Source organism: Abramis brama (assembly GCF_963993115.1).
Source record: "Abramis brama genome assembly, chromosome: 2".
NCBI lineage: Eukaryota > Metazoa > Chordata > Actinopteri > Cypriniformes > Leuciscidae > Abramis > Abramis brama.
In genome coordinates, this window is record NC_139964.1 from 35609622 (window position 1) to 35627923 (window position 18302).

The 18302-nt window shown below is 38.9% G+C and overlaps 1 protein-coding gene across 10 annotated transcripts in view; it reads left to right on the forward strand.

The window, feature by feature from the left end:
• Nucleotides 1–18087, forward strand: part of kdm2aa (lysine (K)-specific demethylase 2Aa) — a 29999-nt gene extending 11912 nt beyond the window's left edge. For 3 of the 10 annotated variants that reach the window (XM_084105738.1, XM_084105739.1, XM_084105735.1), the window contains exons 7-23: nucleotides 1854–1947; nucleotides 3253–3406; nucleotides 4971–5086; nucleotides 5449–5472; nucleotides 5587–5713; nucleotides 7614–7846; nucleotides 10102–10179; nucleotides 10749–11000; nucleotides 11095–11211; nucleotides 11403–11489; nucleotides 11693–11851; nucleotides 12180–12206; nucleotides 13266–14410; nucleotides 14731–14894; nucleotides 15034–15180; nucleotides 15276–15491; nucleotides 16489–18087. In XM_084105738.1, the coding sequence (XP_083961864.1) occupies nucleotides 1854–1947; nucleotides 3253–3406; nucleotides 4971–5086; nucleotides 5449–5472; nucleotides 5587–5713; nucleotides 7614–7846; nucleotides 10102–10179; nucleotides 10749–11000; nucleotides 11095–11211; nucleotides 11403–11489; nucleotides 11693–11851; nucleotides 12180–12206; nucleotides 13266–14410; nucleotides 14731–14894; nucleotides 15034–15180; nucleotides 15276–15491; nucleotides 16489–16670 (3322 nt within the window). In that variant the 3' untranslated portion in view covers nucleotides 16671–18087. The remainder of the gene's footprint in view (nucleotides 1–1853; nucleotides 1948–3252; nucleotides 3407–4970; nucleotides 5087–5448; nucleotides 5473–5586; nucleotides 5714–7613; nucleotides 7847–10101; nucleotides 10180–10748; nucleotides 11001–11094; nucleotides 11212–11402; nucleotides 11490–11692; nucleotides 11852–12179; nucleotides 12207–13265; nucleotides 14411–14730; nucleotides 14895–15033; nucleotides 15181–15275; nucleotides 15492–16488) is intronic. The other 7 variants (XM_084105743.1, XM_084105741.1, XM_084105740.1 and 4 more) reach the window with 5 other exon arrangements.
• Nucleotides 18088–18302: the final 215 nt, after the last annotated feature.

The following is an 18302-nucleotide window of genomic DNA, read 5'->3' on the forward strand; positions in this document are numbered from 1 at the left end:
GGATTATGTCAGCCATCTGGCATCACAGAGTGCATTAGATAGAGCTCAGGGTCTTAATATACATTGTAATGCTCTAACGAAAAATACATTTTGATCATTTACAGTAACAATTTAATGGACCTTTTATGTAACTTAACATAATGCATCTGAATGAGCCAAGTCATTTCGGAGCAGTCTTTCTCAGCCATGTTCAAGGGAGCGTTAAATATGGCAGTGGCTGATGACACACTAATGGCCTAACAAAATCTTAAGTTTTATTATATTTGACTGTACCAAGTTGTTTTTATGAGCTCTTGAACTCTACACAGGGTGACGGTATAATCAGCTGCTCTATTGCACTTTCTGCCCAGTAGGCGCAGACTTTCTCAGCCATGTCCATTTGATCCTAATATACATTTGCCCACATTATTAAATGCTTTTCTACAAAACAAAGCTTCTGGTTCATTGTTAAAATTAGCAGCAATCGGCCCAACAAAACTCACTTTAAAACATCTAAGAGGTTTTTAGAGATTTGCAATAACGTCCGATTGTGATCTGAAGTGGAGTTAGAATGAAATGAGCAGAAATATATTAAAGCTTTTTGTACTGGCTATTAAACCAAAGACCATAACACTGGACCTTCAGCATTTCTCATATAAGCATTATTTATTCTTATAAAAATACCCCAAATCACATGGGAAAAAAATATACAAACAATGCATTTTTGTAATCGTCTATTTATTAGCTTCATGTTTCATCTGTACAAACGTTTCTATCTGGTATTTATGTATAGAGACAGATTTTAGAGGTTTACATAAAAGGGTTACGCTATGACCATGTAATATGAGTGGAAGATCAGTAGTGAATCCTGAGTCTGGGAGTCATTTGACCCGGAACAGATTCAGAGCGAGTTAGCACTCATCAGATCTAGTCATTTAGTGGAAAAATAATAGAAATTACATTTCTTTTTAAATAAATATTAAGGAAACATAGGAATGCATCTATTTTTTTCCCAAATGTGCACACTTTTAGACTAAATAATAAAATAAAATGGAGCAGATGCAATTGAATATGTAGTTCTTGTTATTTCCTTTGAAATAACAACAACCACCAGCGGTTTGGTTTTGCATGTTTGATGTGCACTCCAGACAGAATAAAATTACTGTCACTGTAACTTTTTTTTTTCTTTCATAAATCGAGGTCAATATGGAATCTAAAGTAAACAGGTCAAGAATAAAAAAGACTGTCATAGTAATAGCCTGCAGTGAATGTAAACAACAATGATCCCGGCACCTAGAGATCTTTTAAAGTTAACTGGCTGTCTAGCTACATGCACTTCAGACTGTTCTTACATGGTTTATGGTATTAGACAATGAATTGTTGTTCTCCATGACACAACCCCACTATGTCAGACTCGCAGTGGGACCCGTTAGTGGGTGTGGCCAAAATATTGCACCAAGTGAGAGAGACTGATGCTTAGATACTGCGCACTGGAATGACTGAAAATTGAAAACCCATTAGACTCGCAATGAATGACAGCAGAACAGATAGCAAATTTGTGCGTGTGATAATAAACTGCACAAAGAAAAATAAAGATTTACTAGCACCGCAAAAAGTTAAGAAGCCTTTTTATTTGTATTCTATTTTTTAATTGCAATACAGTAATTTTTTCTTTCAAAACCATTTTGTTTTATTGCACAAAAAAGACACAAAGGTAATTCTATATTCACCTGGAAATAAGTCCTCTGTGTTGTTCCATTTTCTATCCTAAATATCTTCACGTCCCATTTCTCACACAGCTCTCTTTGTTCATTATTATATTTTAACAAAACAGTCCTCTTCCCCTATTTCAAATTTGCCTGTTCTGTGTGCAGGTACTGCCTAATGAGTGTGCAGGGCTGTTACACAGATTTCCACATAGACTTTGGAGGCACATCTGTGTGGTACCACATATTGCGGGGCTGCAAGGTCAGAAAACTGTGCACATACACTACTGTTTAAAAGTTTGGGGTCAGTAAGATTTTTAAAAATATTTTTGGAAGAAGTGTCTCATACTCATTAAGGCTGCATTTATTTGGTTTCAATAAAATAGCTGTTTGCTATTATAAAATGTAATTTATTTACTCCAGTCTTCAGTCACATAATCCTTCAGAAATCATTATAATAAGCTGATTTGCTGCTCAAGAAACATTTCCTATTATTATCATTGAAAACAGTTGTGCTGCTTAATATATGTGGAAACAGTGATACATTTTTTTCAGGATTCTTTAATAGAAAGTTCAACTGCATTTATTTGAAATGGAACATTTTGTAACAGTGAAAAAGTATTTTGTCACTTTTGCTCAAATGTAGGCATCCTTGCTGAATAAAATAATTAATGGTAAAATCTTACAATAAGGTTCTGTTTGTTAACATTAGTTTACTACATTTGTTAACATGAACTATCATTGATAAACACTTTCACCTTAATGTTAATTTCAACTTTTACTGTTTATTAAAATCAAAAGTTGCATCTGTTTTATATGATTATAAATTATTGAAATTTATATGAAGTAAAATGAATTGGTCCTGAACTAAAAAAAACTTGAAACTAGAAACAAAATCACTTTCACAGACCTTTAACTTGACTGTTCCAAGCTGGTGGAATGTCCTATCTCATCCCGAGCCACCATCTTCAAGAATCTTCTAAAGACACATCTCTTTCGCCAACATTTGACTCTATAATACTAACACTTTCTATTAAAAGTGTCTATATATTTATCTATATCTATTAAATTAAAAAATCCTTGCTGCATGTGCTGCGCTGGTCTTGCTGGGACTGGTCACGACATTTGCATATTGTTGCCCCATTGTTGATTTGACTGCTTCTATTGCTCTCTTCATTTGTAAGTCACTTTGGATAAAAGCGTCTGCTAAAATGATTCAATGTAAATGTAACACGAACTAACAATAAACAGTTGTATTTGATTAACTAACGTTAACAAAGATTGATAAATAATGTTTCAAATTATTGGTCATTGTTAATGCATTAACGTTAGCTTATGGGAACTTATTGTAAAGTTATTGAACTATTTTTTATTTTATTTTGTATCTCACTGACCCCAATGGTAGTGTACATGTGGAAATCATTGGGATACGAGTTTAGCGTAGACACTTCAGCTCATTGATAATGCCAAATTAACTCTTGCGCTTTATATCTGATAATCAGTTTGCTGTCAAAATGCCCAAAATGTTTTTGGCCTAGATGAGCCTGATTGCATGTGTTTGCTACAGGTGTTTTGGCTAATCCCCCCAACGCCACAAAACCTGGAGCTTTATGAGAACTGGGTGTTGTCAGGGAAACAAGGCGACATCTTCCTTGGTGACAAGGCCACTGATTGTCAGAGGATTGAGCTCAAGCAGGGCTACACGTTCATTATTCCATCGGGTAAGCATGCACGCACATACATGTTCATTTACGTGAAGAGAAAACTAGATTATTTCGTGTGTGGTTCTAGTTTTGAATGATTAGTTTAAGTTAGGGCTGTCACTTATGATTATTTGGTAATCAAGTTATCGTATAATTTATTTGTGGTATCAAAAACTAAGTGAGCAAGACCCTTTAAAATTACTTAAAATACACACAATAATAATGAGGCAATAATAATTGGTTCAAATAAAGTATCAAAGTAAGTAATCCTATGGCTTTATTGAACAACACTTAAAATACCTAATGTAATATACATAATATAAACAATCCACGTATGTGCTAGGGCTGTTGGAACGAATTCCGAAATTCGAATATAATTCGAATATTAAAAAAATCAATACTATTCGAATGCTGAAGTTCCTATTCGAATATTGCTTTTTGTATATTTAAAAAAAAAAAATGCAATCTTGCAATTCTCGCAGCCTTGGCTTACACGCATATGAAAATTAAATGCTTTTGTTTCGTAAATACTTTGAGTAAAGATTAAGCATGGAGCAAGATTTATTTTACCAACGTTTATGTTACAGTCATTCACGCTAGAGCTCGGCTAATGTATGCACTGTTATTGATAGTTTCCACATGCTCACCACAATAAATTAGTACAATAAATCTGTAAATAAGTACAAGTAAAATAATTGGTTTGTTGATGGACATGCACTTGTTAATGCTGATGGTGAGGAATTACAGTTGCAACATCTCATATAATGTACCTCAAACTGAGTAGTGTATCACTGAGAAATGTCCTGCTCGAGTCGTCCTTGCAATGGAGGTTCGGGTTGAATGAATAGTTCTTCCAATGTTTCATCATCGGACTCGCGCTCGCATTGATATGGTAAAATCAATGTCATTGTTCGTTACTGTGTTTAGTTTACAGTGTAGGAAGCCTCAGGACAAGCAGAGCTGACGTTGTTATGGCAATGGGCGTTTTTGTTTTCGACACGTGCGCGGTACACGGTAGACCAATCACAACAGACTGAGCCGTCTGGCCAATCAGAGCAGAGTAGCTTGAGATTGATTAATCTGACGGGTCGTTTGAAAATCATTGAAAATCTGGTGATGTGCAAATGTATATTATGAGAAAATGAAAAGTTTTTTGACCTTTGATGCATGTAAACTTGTTGTAGGAGACTCCAAAACAACATTAGGAAACTTGTTCATGTAAACAGCCTGAGTTCATGTAGAAGCCCGAGTTCATGTAAAGCAGCTTTTACTGTGAACAGAGCCGCTCTGATCCACTGGACGAAACGTGTAACCTGCACACACATAAACAGCCGTAGTGATTTCACAATAGCACTATGGTGTAATATATTGAGCAGCTTTAGAAAACGGTCTAATAATGCGGTTCAAGGATTCTCATCCGTGGAATGTGCCACTTCTGGTATTTTGCTGGTTAATAAACCTGGGTAAAGTGCAATTTAAGTTGTTTTTTTTTTTTTTTTTTTAAATAGACTACTTGAATTTAATCAAGGAATCATGACAGCCCTAGTTTAAGTTTTCTTAAATTACTTTTGTTTTGTATCAGGTTGGATTCATGCGGTGTACACACCAGTGGACGCGCTTGTATTTGGTGGGAATTTTCTTCATAGTTTTAACATCCCCATGCAACTGCACATCTCCAGCATTGAGGACAGGACAAGGGTGAGCCCAACATTTCACTGCAGTGGTTGCCATTCTTCAGTTCTTTTATAATCTCAAAAAGAACACGTCTGGGTCATATCTGATCATAAATTTAAAAGGTTAATAAGAAAATACATGATGCATTCGAAAAATGAATGAAGCTGCATTTTTGCATTATTTTGCTTTGTTATATTATCTTGATAACAGTAATCACTCATTTCCTCAATTATCATTATAAAAAGGGAAAATGCATAATTTTGTTACTTCAATCAAATTAATTGATATATTTCAATACTACAAATAATCATGGCAGTATTTCTTGTACTGAATTATTTTTATTTTTTTCTGATTTTAATAAAAACAAAACCTTTGTGTCCGGACAGGATGATTTTCCTAACTCCTTTACGGTAATGAGAATGTGATGTTTTTCTCATAATTATTGGAAATTTGGTAGGAAAATATGTAAAATCTTTATGAAAATAATGTAACTGAAAATTGTAATGGTCTCTGGTTGTCCTCAGGTGCCTGCTAAGTTCCGGTATCCATTCTATTATGAGATGGGCTGGTACGTGTTGGAGCGTTATCTGTACAGCATGACCAACACATCACACCTCATCCCTGAGTTCCAGAAATACTCTTTGGGCATCGGTCAGTACATTAACAACATACCATAAAACTTCAAATAATAGCCGAGTCCCAAATAGACGCCTGTCTCTTTTACACGCCTGGTGTGGCTACAGGTTTGGATAAATAAAGGCCGGTCTCTAATAGAGGCCCGGTCTGTTTTTTAGTTTCGGGTTGTATTTAATCTTCTAAACCCGCCAGATCGTCTGTTTAAGCCAGTTCTATGGAGCAGATTGCGCATGCAAGAGAGCCCTGCGCATCTGGGCGGGAGCTGTTAGCGCAAGCAAGGCAGGCAGAGTTAGCGGAGGCAGAGTTAGCGGAGGCCGGAGAGGGAGAAGTGGAGGAGAGCGACGAGGAGGAGGAATTCGCCAATTAACTTGTAGTTGAGGATCGCGGTGATGATGATGGTGATGAATAGGGTCCTTTTGTATCACATGATTGCAGTTGTTTTACAGGGTAGCCTTCAATCTTTCTTGTTGATGTGTTTCTGGCAACTAGTTCATAGGCTCAATGGATATTACCGGTAACTTGTATTGTTCAGCCCATGGCTGTCACATCGTTTCGTTTTTTTATGCTGCCAATAATCTAAAGGCGGTTGCACACCGTACGAGAAGCGCAGTGCCGCGTCGCGTCGCCGGACACGCACTTTGTCAGTTTATGGCCAGCAATATAGTTATGTTTAGGATTTTATGGAATTAAGATCATGTCTGTACTATGTTATGATTGTACTGTACAATTAAATACAATCGTTGCTTAGTCTGCAGTCTGAATTCACTTTACCTCAGAGCATCCGTTAACTGAATGAATTGAGAATATCACCTGAAAATCCTATAACATCAGCAGTTTTCATTCAACCAGCTGATTTCTGTAAATGAATGTAAAACTAAATGTATATTGCAGCACAGGGTGAAGTCAGTTTATACATTAACGATGATTTGAGACAATGTACACTCAGAGAGAATAATGTGTTCGAATTTTAAAGATGTGGCACTGCGCTTCTCGTCTAGCCTGGAAATCCAGACCTAAATCTAAAAGATTAATGGTCTGGCGTCGACTAATGAAAATCAGCCAGCTCGAGGGGCGGCACCAAGCGTGCATTTGAAAATCTCACTGGACGCAATTGGATAACACTACGACCAATCACAACAATAAACCCCATACGCTTAGCTACCAGCGAAGCTAACTGGTAGATAGGGCTGTCACTTTTGTGAAAAAATCCTGTTCGATTTTTGAGACATAAGTGTTCATTGAATCGATTTTCCATGTCTAAAGACGTTTCCATATTAAACGCCAAATATGGGCAAATCCACGGACAACTAACAGGCATTAGAACGTAAAGAGGGCGCTTGAGACGCGCACAAGTCAGCAAATATTCCTGATGATTTATTGGCGTGAAGTTTCGTGCACAATGACAAACAGGAGTGCAACATTCTCGTCACAGCGCTGTCGTCATCTGTTTAGCTCGCCTCTGGCCCGCCTATATCAGATAACCCGATGCGATTGGTGCAGCTCAGATCGAGGGGCATATTTAATGAGCATCATTACTCGACACCAGAGTAACTCGCTGAGCAAATTCAACTTGTGCTCTCGCGAGAACTCTGGATTACCAGGGTACTTCTCTTCTGGTGTGCGACCCCCTTTAGACATATGGAAATATAGTAGGTTAATTCTTACATTAACTGATCTGTTAAACACAAACACACAGATATGGTAACCTCCTACTGTCATGCTACTCTCCACACTAAATTAAAGGCCTGTCTCATATAGACGCCTGTCTCAAAAACAAGCCGGTGCAGTTCGGCGATTTGGGAAAATAAAAGCCCGGGCTATTATTTGAAGTTTTACGGTGTTCACATCCACATAGACTTGCTTGTAATGAGCACAGGTAAGTTAAACTCTCTTTCTCTCTGATACTAATACACAGGTTTGAAGCAGGAAAGCTCGGGCTCTGAGGTACTAAATGGCCACACTAAAGAGGAAAGAGATGACAACAATGCTCCCTCTCCACCTAGTGGGCCAGGGGTGAAGCTTCACTTGACTCCCTTTGAGCTGGAGGGGTTGTGGAACCTGATAGGGAAGTTGGAGTCACTGCCCTCACACAAGAAGTGTGTGCCTTCAGGAATACACAATGCTGCTGCCCTGCTACACGACATACGGGTGAGAACTCACGCCCATAGTTTATTATGCTTTTGTTTTTTTGGAAATGGTTATTCTAATGCACTTGCTGCCAGTGTTATTTGTGAAGCAGTATCACAAGATATTTTATAAATGTGACTTGAGATACAGGATGTTATTGGAATTAGTTAATTTTAGGTTTTGTTTTATTCACACTGCCACTTTGTTCACTGCATGTCGCCAGTGGCTGGTGGTTAGGTCTCCAGTGGGCGTTCCCACTACTGGTTGCCTAGTAAAATGTAGGAATGACAGTCATGGATGTTATTCCATGTTTAGTTTTAGCTGCAAGAAAACTGATTCCTTTTCTACAACATTTTGGAGGCAAAGGACTAAATATAAATGAGTGGCTATTTATTTTTGGGGAAATCACAAGCGCCAGTCTACCCGAGTTCACGAAGCCAAGCAATTCATATCAACGTACACAGAGACATATAAATTATAGGAAAGCTAAATTAACTTTCCATAACTAATGTTAAATAATGGAACCTTAATGTAAAGTGTGACTGAACAATAAAGAATCAGAACATATTCAAACAATATCTAGGGCATGTTGTAGTCCAGATTAAAATATAAAAATGTTTAAGTTTGAAAATATTTTAAGTCTTTAAGTATTTGGTGCTATGATGAACACCATAGCGAATACAAAAATCTGAATTGCTTTATGAAACATTTAAATACTGTTCAGTAGCCCAGCTGCTTTGTTTACGGGGTTACCGGGGTAACTGCTGCATTTCTGCTGTTCCATCAGCGCCATCTGCTGTCAGAGAATGAATGTGCATTTTCATTCAGCACATCTTTCACTCGTTCCACCATGTGGAATCATGTCATTATCATTATCATATTACTGAATACCGGCACATGTCTACCGCTGACACTCAACTACAAGACGTAGTGACGGATCATGTGCGCTCCACTGACTTCACTCCTGTCCGTCGTCGCTCCTGAAAATCGCTGTTAATTTGCATAAATCCTTTTCTCAGCCTTTGTCACGTTGCTGGACACGCCTACATCCTGTTGCCAACGGTCACTGTCGCTCTCCATTAAAAATGAATTGAATCATTTTAAAAAATGAAATGAATGTTGCTTAGTCGCTGGCAGTGTGAACACCGCTTAAAGATCCCCTATTATGCAAAATTCACTTTTGCATATGCTGTTTGGACATAAATGTGTGTTGGCAGTGTGTGTACACAACCAGCCAATAGTGATAAAAATCCACTCACTCCTTTTTTATTAATCCCCATAAATCATCAGCAGTGTCTCCCAACGACCTGTTTTCAGAATGCTGTTTTAGTGACGTCACTAAGCACAGGCCCCGCCCACGAGTGTTGACAGACACTGCCGTTTCAACATAGACCCGCCCTGATCGAGTTCACAGCCATAGATGAGAATGTCTCCCAAGAGTTGTAGGTGTTGTGTGGCTGGATGTATTAATCCACATAGCTCTCTCTATTTACTCCCGAAATCTGAGGCAGCCGCTGAAGACGAGGTGGAATTATTTTGTTTTTAAAGAAAATGCTCCCTCAGCTCTACCGAAATTCCTTTATGTACTTGCGCACTTTTTATAACTTACTGTGTTTACTCAGCTCTTACGGTGATTTTCTGAAGTAAAACTGACGCTTCATCTTTTGTGTGATGTACAATAAACTTTATTAAACTCATCAGTATATGTTTGATCATCATTCGGACCTGATCATCATTCGGTCCGAAACAGCAGACTTGCAGGCTATTAATAATGGATACATACAAGCAGATGACAAATACGTTATAATAACCATAATTAAACTAACTAAACTATACCTGTTCCATCTCTATACAGCACTCTGACTCTGTAGGCATTATTGTCCGACTCGAAATGAACACCATTACTGAGAGTTTCTGATATTATCATCATTCCGTGAGATGAAATTGTCCTGACAGACTGAGTGCGAGCTCATGAAGCTCCGCCCCCTGGGTCGTGCAGCAGCAGCTTATTTGCATTTAAAGGGCACACACTAAAACAGCGCATTTTTCTGAGCCCCAAAAAATGACAATTTAAACATGCTGTAAAAAATGATCTGTTGGGTATTTTGAGCTGAAACTTCACATACACACTCTGGGGACATCAGAGACTTATTTTACATCTTGTGAAAAGGGGCATAATACAGGACCCTTAAAGAGTCATTTTGAAATATGTTGTTTATAATATAATGTTTAATATAATATAATATAATATATAATGTTTTTTCTCTCACTTTCAGGCGTTATTGAAAGAACATGCCAATGACATCCCTAAACTCTCTTACACGGGAAAACCCATTGTCAGATGGCCGAAGAGGGTAAGATCACAGAATTAGTTTCTTTAAATAAGTATTTTTAAATGACTTTACAGAAAACCCATTAAGTGAATCATGCAACTTAAAGAGTTTTTCTTTTCGTCCAGTTTTTGTTATTTGGTTTATTTTATGCCATGAAGTGGAATAATGAATTCGATTAAATTTAGGAATTTCTATATTGTATTATCTGTTTTAATAATTTATTTTGCCTTGATTTTAACTTAATATATGCTGGAACTAAATCATTGTCCTGACAGTTTCATTACCATATGAAATTAATTGCTCAACACAGTGTTATTTTTACCTTTTTTTCTATTGATTTTGGTGCGCATCTAATATGACCAGAACATTTTCTTTGTTGCTTGGACAATTGTGACTTCCTAAATAGTAAATGGGTTGATTTAAACAAATCAAGCTTGATTTAACTGCTGTCATTTTTGATGCATAATGATATTTAAAACAAAACCTTAAAATCTGCAGTTTCACTTTTTTTTTATTCTGTTTGCATACTCTATTCTAAACCCGACACCACACTGTAGTGCTTACCTCTCATTTCTTTTGTCTCTCCCAAGCCCCCCTGGTACCAGCCCCCTCCTCCCCCTCCACCTGTCATTCGGCCCAAGCTCTCAACCACACCCGTTATTTCACGGCCAGTGAAACCAGCCTCCAATATGTCGGTCCTGCGACGGCGCCGCGTGCGCTGTAAACGCTGTGAGGCCTGTCTACGCACAGAATGTGGAGACTGCAACTTCTGCAGAGACATGAAGAAATTTGGTGGCCCTGGCAAACTCAAACAGACCTGTGTACTGCGCCAGTGTCTCGCTGTGAGTGTCTACACATTGAGCATGGTTAATCTAGTCTTCCTTTGTTTGCTTATATTTATTAATATTACTTTCTGTCTGTGTGTTCTCTCGATAGCCTGGTCTGCCGCTCTCTGCTGTATGTGAGATCTGTGAGGAAGGCAACCAGGAGACTAGTGAAGAGCTCATGGAGTGCTCCAACTGTGCTCAGATAGCTCATCCTAGCTGTTTGAAGGTACAAACATTATTACCACAGCAATTCAATACACTTCTCAAAATTCTTTATTCAGATTAATTTATATGGTGAGCATGGTGACTGGAGGCTTTGTGGGATGGTTTAGCTCTTGTTGATATAAGTACAATGCCTATCTATAGTTTTTCCCTCTGTATTGTAATTAGTTTTACTGTTTTCTTCTGTCTCTGTAGACATCTGGTGAGGGAGTGGTGAACAAAGACCTACCGAGCTGCTGGGAGTGTCCCAAATGTGTTTTCGGCAAAGAAACGGATTCTGAGGTAAGATTTTCTCACACCCAGATGTATTGTTTTTCTAAATGAGGGAACACATTGAGTGTTTGTTCTAATGCTACTAGCTTATGCAGGCTTGCATACATGCACAATCAATTACACCATGTAGAAAAATGCATGCGAGAGCTTACTGTGTTGTACACACTCGGATGTGCGTGTGTAACAGTAACGGCTGTTTTCCTGTGTGCCAGTCGTCAGGCAGCGGTGATGACTTCACGGCACAGGATGGGTCAGGGGGGCGTGGGGGCGAGGGCGGGGCATGGCACGGGGTCGGGCGGCCCCCCTCTTCTCTCTCTCACGGGTCGCTCCAGAAACGGGCAGCAGCCCCTGAGCAGCGGCTCAGGAAGAGGGTGAGAGGCTCCGCCTTACTCACGCCACTGCTGCCACATGCACAGCCGCTCAAATCTGTACTCTCTGCTCTCTCTCTCTCTACCTCTTGCAGCCAATTACCTCTAATTTGTTCCACCTTTTTTGTGTCTTCTCTCGCTCTTTTTGGCCCACCCAGCCCTGTTCATCATCATCGTGCCCAATCACTGCTTTGACTTGCTGAGGGTTTCAGAATCAGCTTTGTGTTTGCAGCTTGTGTGATTCCATTCAGTGATCCTGATGCGTTCATCACTGTTCTTTCTTTTCAAATTCATATTTACCTCAGTATGTTATTATCATTTTGTTTTGCAGCTAAAATTGGAGGGTGGTAAAACACATGTAAGTTATATTTGTTTTTTGGAAGATTGTGTTTATCGGTGATTGAATGATTTTTTTAAACTTCAAATAATAGAGACATTAAAAAAACAAAATGTTAAACTTAGTGAAATTTAGTAACATATAAATAATTGTACACTGACATGTTGCTTATATGACAAGTTAGCAGACTTTTGTTGTGATAAATATAATTTAAAAAAAGTAATGGCTAGTTTTTAGGCCCAATTTCTGGATTGTGGTGCAGTAGGTGCCTAGCATTGGAAAAATATTTTCATACATTTTTATATGAAATAGTCCCATAAGCTACCTTCCCATCCTCATTATCGTATGATTGTCACTTTCCCCCATCGGGCACAACTTTCATATTGGTCGTGAAGCAGCTGTCACCCTCCACTTATTCACCGCATCTGAAAGAAAAAACTGTAGGTTTTCTAGGGCGAACCATCGTAAATAATTATTTTGTGCATAATTATTTATAACTGCCTATTTGACAGAAACCGTTTTTAAAGAATAACATTTTACTGCATAAATATAGGTAATTCTCACACTTTTTGTTACATTGACTTCCATTCTTACGTGAGACAGGAAATGCAAGCTCATGCAAATTTCATTGTGTTCCAGTTTGGTGAAGTCAGACCTGCAAATTTTTTGAAAACGTGATCAATAGAAAATTGATCATTCACAGCATGACATCTCTGAATTAAAAGAATGTGAACTTTAAAGCTGCACATTTGCAGTAAATATATATTCAGTTATATATTGAATTATATTTTTAGAAAAGACGCTGAGTGTGATATATTACAACGCTGCATTGTCCTCCGAAATTCTAGTGTGACCGTGACATTAGTTTTGATTAGAATTCATTACATTTGGTGATCATTGAAATAAAAAATTCCACATGTGCATATGATTGGGACTCCAAGCAGCTCCTGCACTCTCTCCATTGCAATTGAATGACTTACTGTCTGTCATATATTGGAGATTGTGAAAAGGTGGATTTATTTTGTTTTGTTTTTTTCTTTTCTTTATTTTGTCTCTTACATAGTCTCTTCTGTCTTTCAGAAACGCAAGTCTTCATCTCTTGATCCTCGCGTGGCTAAGATCTACCGGCGACATGGAATGGAACATGATGATGATTCGGGCAGCGATGACGATGGAGATAGTGGCAAGATGTCGTCAGTCCGGGGTGGGGTCTCTTCATCCCGCCGAGGTTATGGAGCTGGAAGGCGAGGTGTTTGGAGAGGCTCATCACATCGAGGGAGTCGAGGGGGAGGCAGCTTGGCAACAAGTTCGCTAAAAATGAGGCGAGGACTTGGGGTAAGAGGGGAGAGAGGTGGACGGGTTAGGTTACGAGGAGGATCCCAGATGAGGCGACGACGCTATGAAACGGAGGATGAAGATGATGATGACGACGACGACGATGATGATGATGATGAGGGTGATGATGATGATGATGACAGTGATGAAGAGAGGCATCTTGGCCGGTCAGATAAGGAGCATCGTTCAAGGAGACGGAGACAAAGAGGTGATGACTACGATGATGATGACGACGAGGATGATGATGAGGAAGACAGTGATGAACAGGACTTTGATGGAGAGGATGATGAGATGGAAGACTTAGATGATGGAGAGGAAGATGACGAGGATGGAGAGAACCAATCAGACTCTGATCCTGATCCACCTGTCTTACTTGTCGCAGACTTGAATGATGATCTGCTGAACGATTCCTACCTGACTGTGACCCTCCAGCGTCCTCCAAAGGCCAAACGTGACCCGGGCTCCATTGTACCCAAATTAGAGGCGGCTATGTCTCCCCGCACACCTAGCGGTCCTGGCTTCATCCAGCGCAAAACGCTACCCAGGACCCGACTCAGGAACAGTACCTCGACCCCTGCCGGGAATGGCCTCTCTCAGTCCAAAAGCGCCCACACGTCCGGCCGCCACACGAGGCGGAACTCCAACCAAGATGGTCGAGACAGAGACACACCGTCACCTTCCTCTATGTCTTCTCGTTCCTCTGTTTCTCCACCACCTCCTCCTCCAGCCGTCACCACATCTTCTCCCCCTTCTCTCCTCTCTCATCCCTCATTCCGTGATGTTGGAAATGAGCGTGGCTGTGAAAAAGACATTTGGGTATCAGTGTTCCGCTACTTGGGTCGGACAGACTTGGCTGTGTGTATGAGAGTCTGCAAGGCTTGGTACAAGTGGTAAGTGTAGTACACCGTTTTCTTTTTAATTTAGTGTTTTTGTTTTTTCAGATAAAAGGCCTGTTCTCTTTATGGCTAAATGAGCTAAAATATAAATTGCTTTGCGCTACATCAAACTAAATTAATTCATTTTAATGTATTTTAGCTGTCCATTTTATTATGTTTATATATATATATAGCTGTCCATTCCGAACAAAAACATGTGATTATTAGAAAGTGCATGCTCATATTTCTTAAAATAAAAGTAATCTATGGTTCTCTTGATCACTGGGTTGGTTTTGCTCTGATCAGTTGTTGTGGATCCTCCTCTCCTGCTGCAGGTGCTGTGATAAGCGCTTATGGACACGAATAGATCTGAGTCGCTGTCGGGCACTTACCCCCCAGGCTCTGTCAGCTGTCATTAAACGACAACCTGTGACACTTGACCTCTCCTGGACACCTGTATCAAAGAAACAGATTGCCTGGCTCATTCATCACCTTCCAAGTACAGTTTACTTTTACAGTCTCAACTCTGAAATTGCCTGATGCTTTAATATGTACAGGAAACTGCTTAAAAATAAAAAGTGCACCACGATAAAGACTAAAATACTCTTTCTCTCTCTCTCTCTCTCTGTTTCTCACAGGTTTAAAAGATTTAATAATGTCAGGTTGTTCTTCATTATGCGTGTCAGCGTTAAGTTCGCAGAGCTGTCCGGGTTTGCGAACACTTGACTTGTGTTGGGCCGTGGGCGTCAAAGATTCACAAATAAAAGACCTTATTGTGCTGCCAGGTGAGGCACTCATAATTACTATTACTGGGACTGTGTACAGCGTGAGTTGAAGTGAATCATTCACTCCTTCACCTTTACTTTCTCCTGTCACACAGGCAGTGAAAGTCGCAGTCGACTGAGAGGTTTGCTCACTCTGCGCTTGTCTGGTCTGGATATGAGTGACTCTACCCTTAAGATGATCGTCAGACATATGCCTTCACTGCGCCGGTTAGATTTGTCCCACTGCCAGGGGCTCACAGACCAGTCCATCAACCTGCTCACCGCTACTGGCTGCAACACTCGCAACACACTCAGACAGCTCAATCTTTCAGGTACCCCTGATCTTCTGATATTTGATTCCACATTTTTGTTTAGGTTTTCCTTGTGGTGCCAATACAACACAACACAACTGATTACTTGTAACTGGTGGTGCAAAAACAAAGTCTTATAATGTCTTAAATTCAGTTTCGGATCAAATTGAGGGAAAAAAGTTGTAAATATTTCAATTTAATCAAATAAATGTCAGCGCTACGCATTTCAACATAAAAAAGCACTGCACTGTTGCAAGTTGCAATCCATGAATACGTGCATTATGCCAAGCGGTTGCTTGTGATCTGTTGTTGATGAATTGTGACAATGTTTACTACGGTATATTGTAATATGTTATGGTTGTAAGCATTCATATTTTATCTACCTCATCTTTTTGAATGAGCAGCTAGAAGTAGTTTAGCATAGATTTTTCAAAATAATAATCATAAGTACTATGAAGGTACACTGTAACTTTTAGTGCTCTAGAGGTTAATAAACAAAACTGCATGCATCTTGCAGAAGAACATTTGTAGTTGGAGCTCATATAAATTTTGTACATTCTGAACAAAAAATGTTACGTACTGTACCTTTGTCACACATTATGCATATAACTTTTTTCTTGGATATTTTTGGTTTCATAATAAACACTATCTGGGATCTGAACAATGCAAACTTTTTTCTTTTTTTTTTTTAAGCTTCTATGTGTGCTGCCCAGTCACAGGAAGGAAAGGCAAAAACAATTAATACATTCAGTATATAGATTTTAATAGTCTCGCCACAGTATTCCCTTTATTGCCATTCTACAAATTATGGCCAATTTCATTACAAATGGATATATTGAATAAAACTCATTTTATTTTTGTTTTTTTATTTTTAATTTAATCTGTCTTTAATTAGATTTTTTAAAAGATACCCTGCAAACAGTAATTACACAGAAATGACATATGCTCATATTTTACATAAGTCTTGATCAGTCTGGTACTCACTGATTGGTGGTTTTTCTTTTCTCTGTCTCTCTAGGTTGTAATAAGTTGACAGATGCGTGTCTGTCCTATATGAAGCGATTGTCGGCTCTGGCTCTGTTGGATCTGCGAGGCTGTAGGAATGTGACTCGGCACGGCTGTGAAAACTTCATCTCTGACCTGTCCTACTGCACCTTATTCTGTCTGACAGAGGACAAACTCATTCAGAGAATATCGTAACGTGCACACAAATACACAAACACACACACACACACACACACACACACACATACATACACACACAGTCTCCGCACAGCTCTGCTTAGTGAGCTCACGAGTGCTCCATCCCACTCAATACAGGCTGATCTAGCCTGAACAAGAGGATGAGGCTGAAGACAAGAGGATATGGCTGCTGTTTTACAAAAAGGGTAAAAACAGGCTTACCGGGAAGAGGTCATTTTCAGTGAGGATTTTATTCCCACAAATCATGAGACCAGTCCAGGCACATCCAGTGTGTGGCTCGCTCTTCTTCTCTGGGCATTCAGCCTTATCCAAAGCGACTTCTTCAGAAGATGTTACTGATATGCTTGAAACTGAACTTCATAATCCAGTCTAAGTGGGATTTGGTGAACGAGGGATTGAAGGCTTGATCAGAGAATTCTGTCCTGGTGTGAGCACTGATGTTTTGTCATGGATCTGTTGGCACGGATGAGTCGGTGTCAATGATAAGCTGCGAGGAGGAAGAAAATGACAGGCATGGCACATCCTGATAGTTCTCATCCGCCACAACTTGTTGATCAAAGAATGTAGTGGCAGCACAGGATGAATCTGAATCATAAAGACTTCAGCATATTGATCCAGATCGTTCACTCATGCTTTCTTAGTGACTATGTCTGAACGCAATTTTTGGTAGTTCAACCTCTCTGAAGGTTTTGCTGCCTGGATGTTTGTTGACACTTAACCCACCACACTAAGTTTTTACTCAATCGTACCAAACTAAAATCACTCTTTATTTGTTTTCTTTCATCTGATGGTTTGTTCTTCTGCTTGCTGTCATCTCAAATGGCCAATTCACCTGCATTCTCCTGTCCTAGGAAGGGTTGCTCACAGTTTAGGCTAAAATGTTCATTTACCCCTGGAAAGCTATAATTTAAGTGCAACTTGTAGCAACACAACAGCAATTATTTTCGGAGGACTTTTTTTTTTTTTTTATTGATGTTTGTTTAGTTCAGTTTTTTTCATGAAAAAGATGGAAAAATAAAAAGTGGAAAGCAAACAAGGTGTTTGATTTTTGTTTATACTGCCTTTCATCAGAATGCATAATTGTTACATAATTAATGTATCAAGCTTAGACCTAATTTTCACTGATGCATAAAGTTTATCATGCAGCATAAAAGCTTTTCAAGATAGAAGTAAAGCCACAATAATTCAAATATGACATTTCTTTGAAAATGGAGTATTGGTCAACTGATTTGGATTTTTAATAGCCAGAGAACAGGGTGGCTGATCTACAATGGGGTCCAAAAGTCTGAAACCATGTTGAAAATCTTGTATTTTATGGGTTTTGAAAAATGTAAAGTGTTCATTTATGATGTAAGCGTAGTGAAGCATACACAATTTTGTATTAAGGAAAGAAAATTAAATCATTTTCACTGGTCGTCTTAGACTTTTGGATTCTTCTGTACAAATACGATGTGCACAAAATGGTACATTTACATGTATGCATTTTATCCAATAAATTGTATTCAGTGTATAAACTTTTCTCACAATATCAGTTGATATATGGCTAATATTACATTTTTAGCTCTTGGGTATTTAATCTTTCTTTTCTCAGTGAGCATGTACAGATTTTAAATATCTGCTTCAACTTTT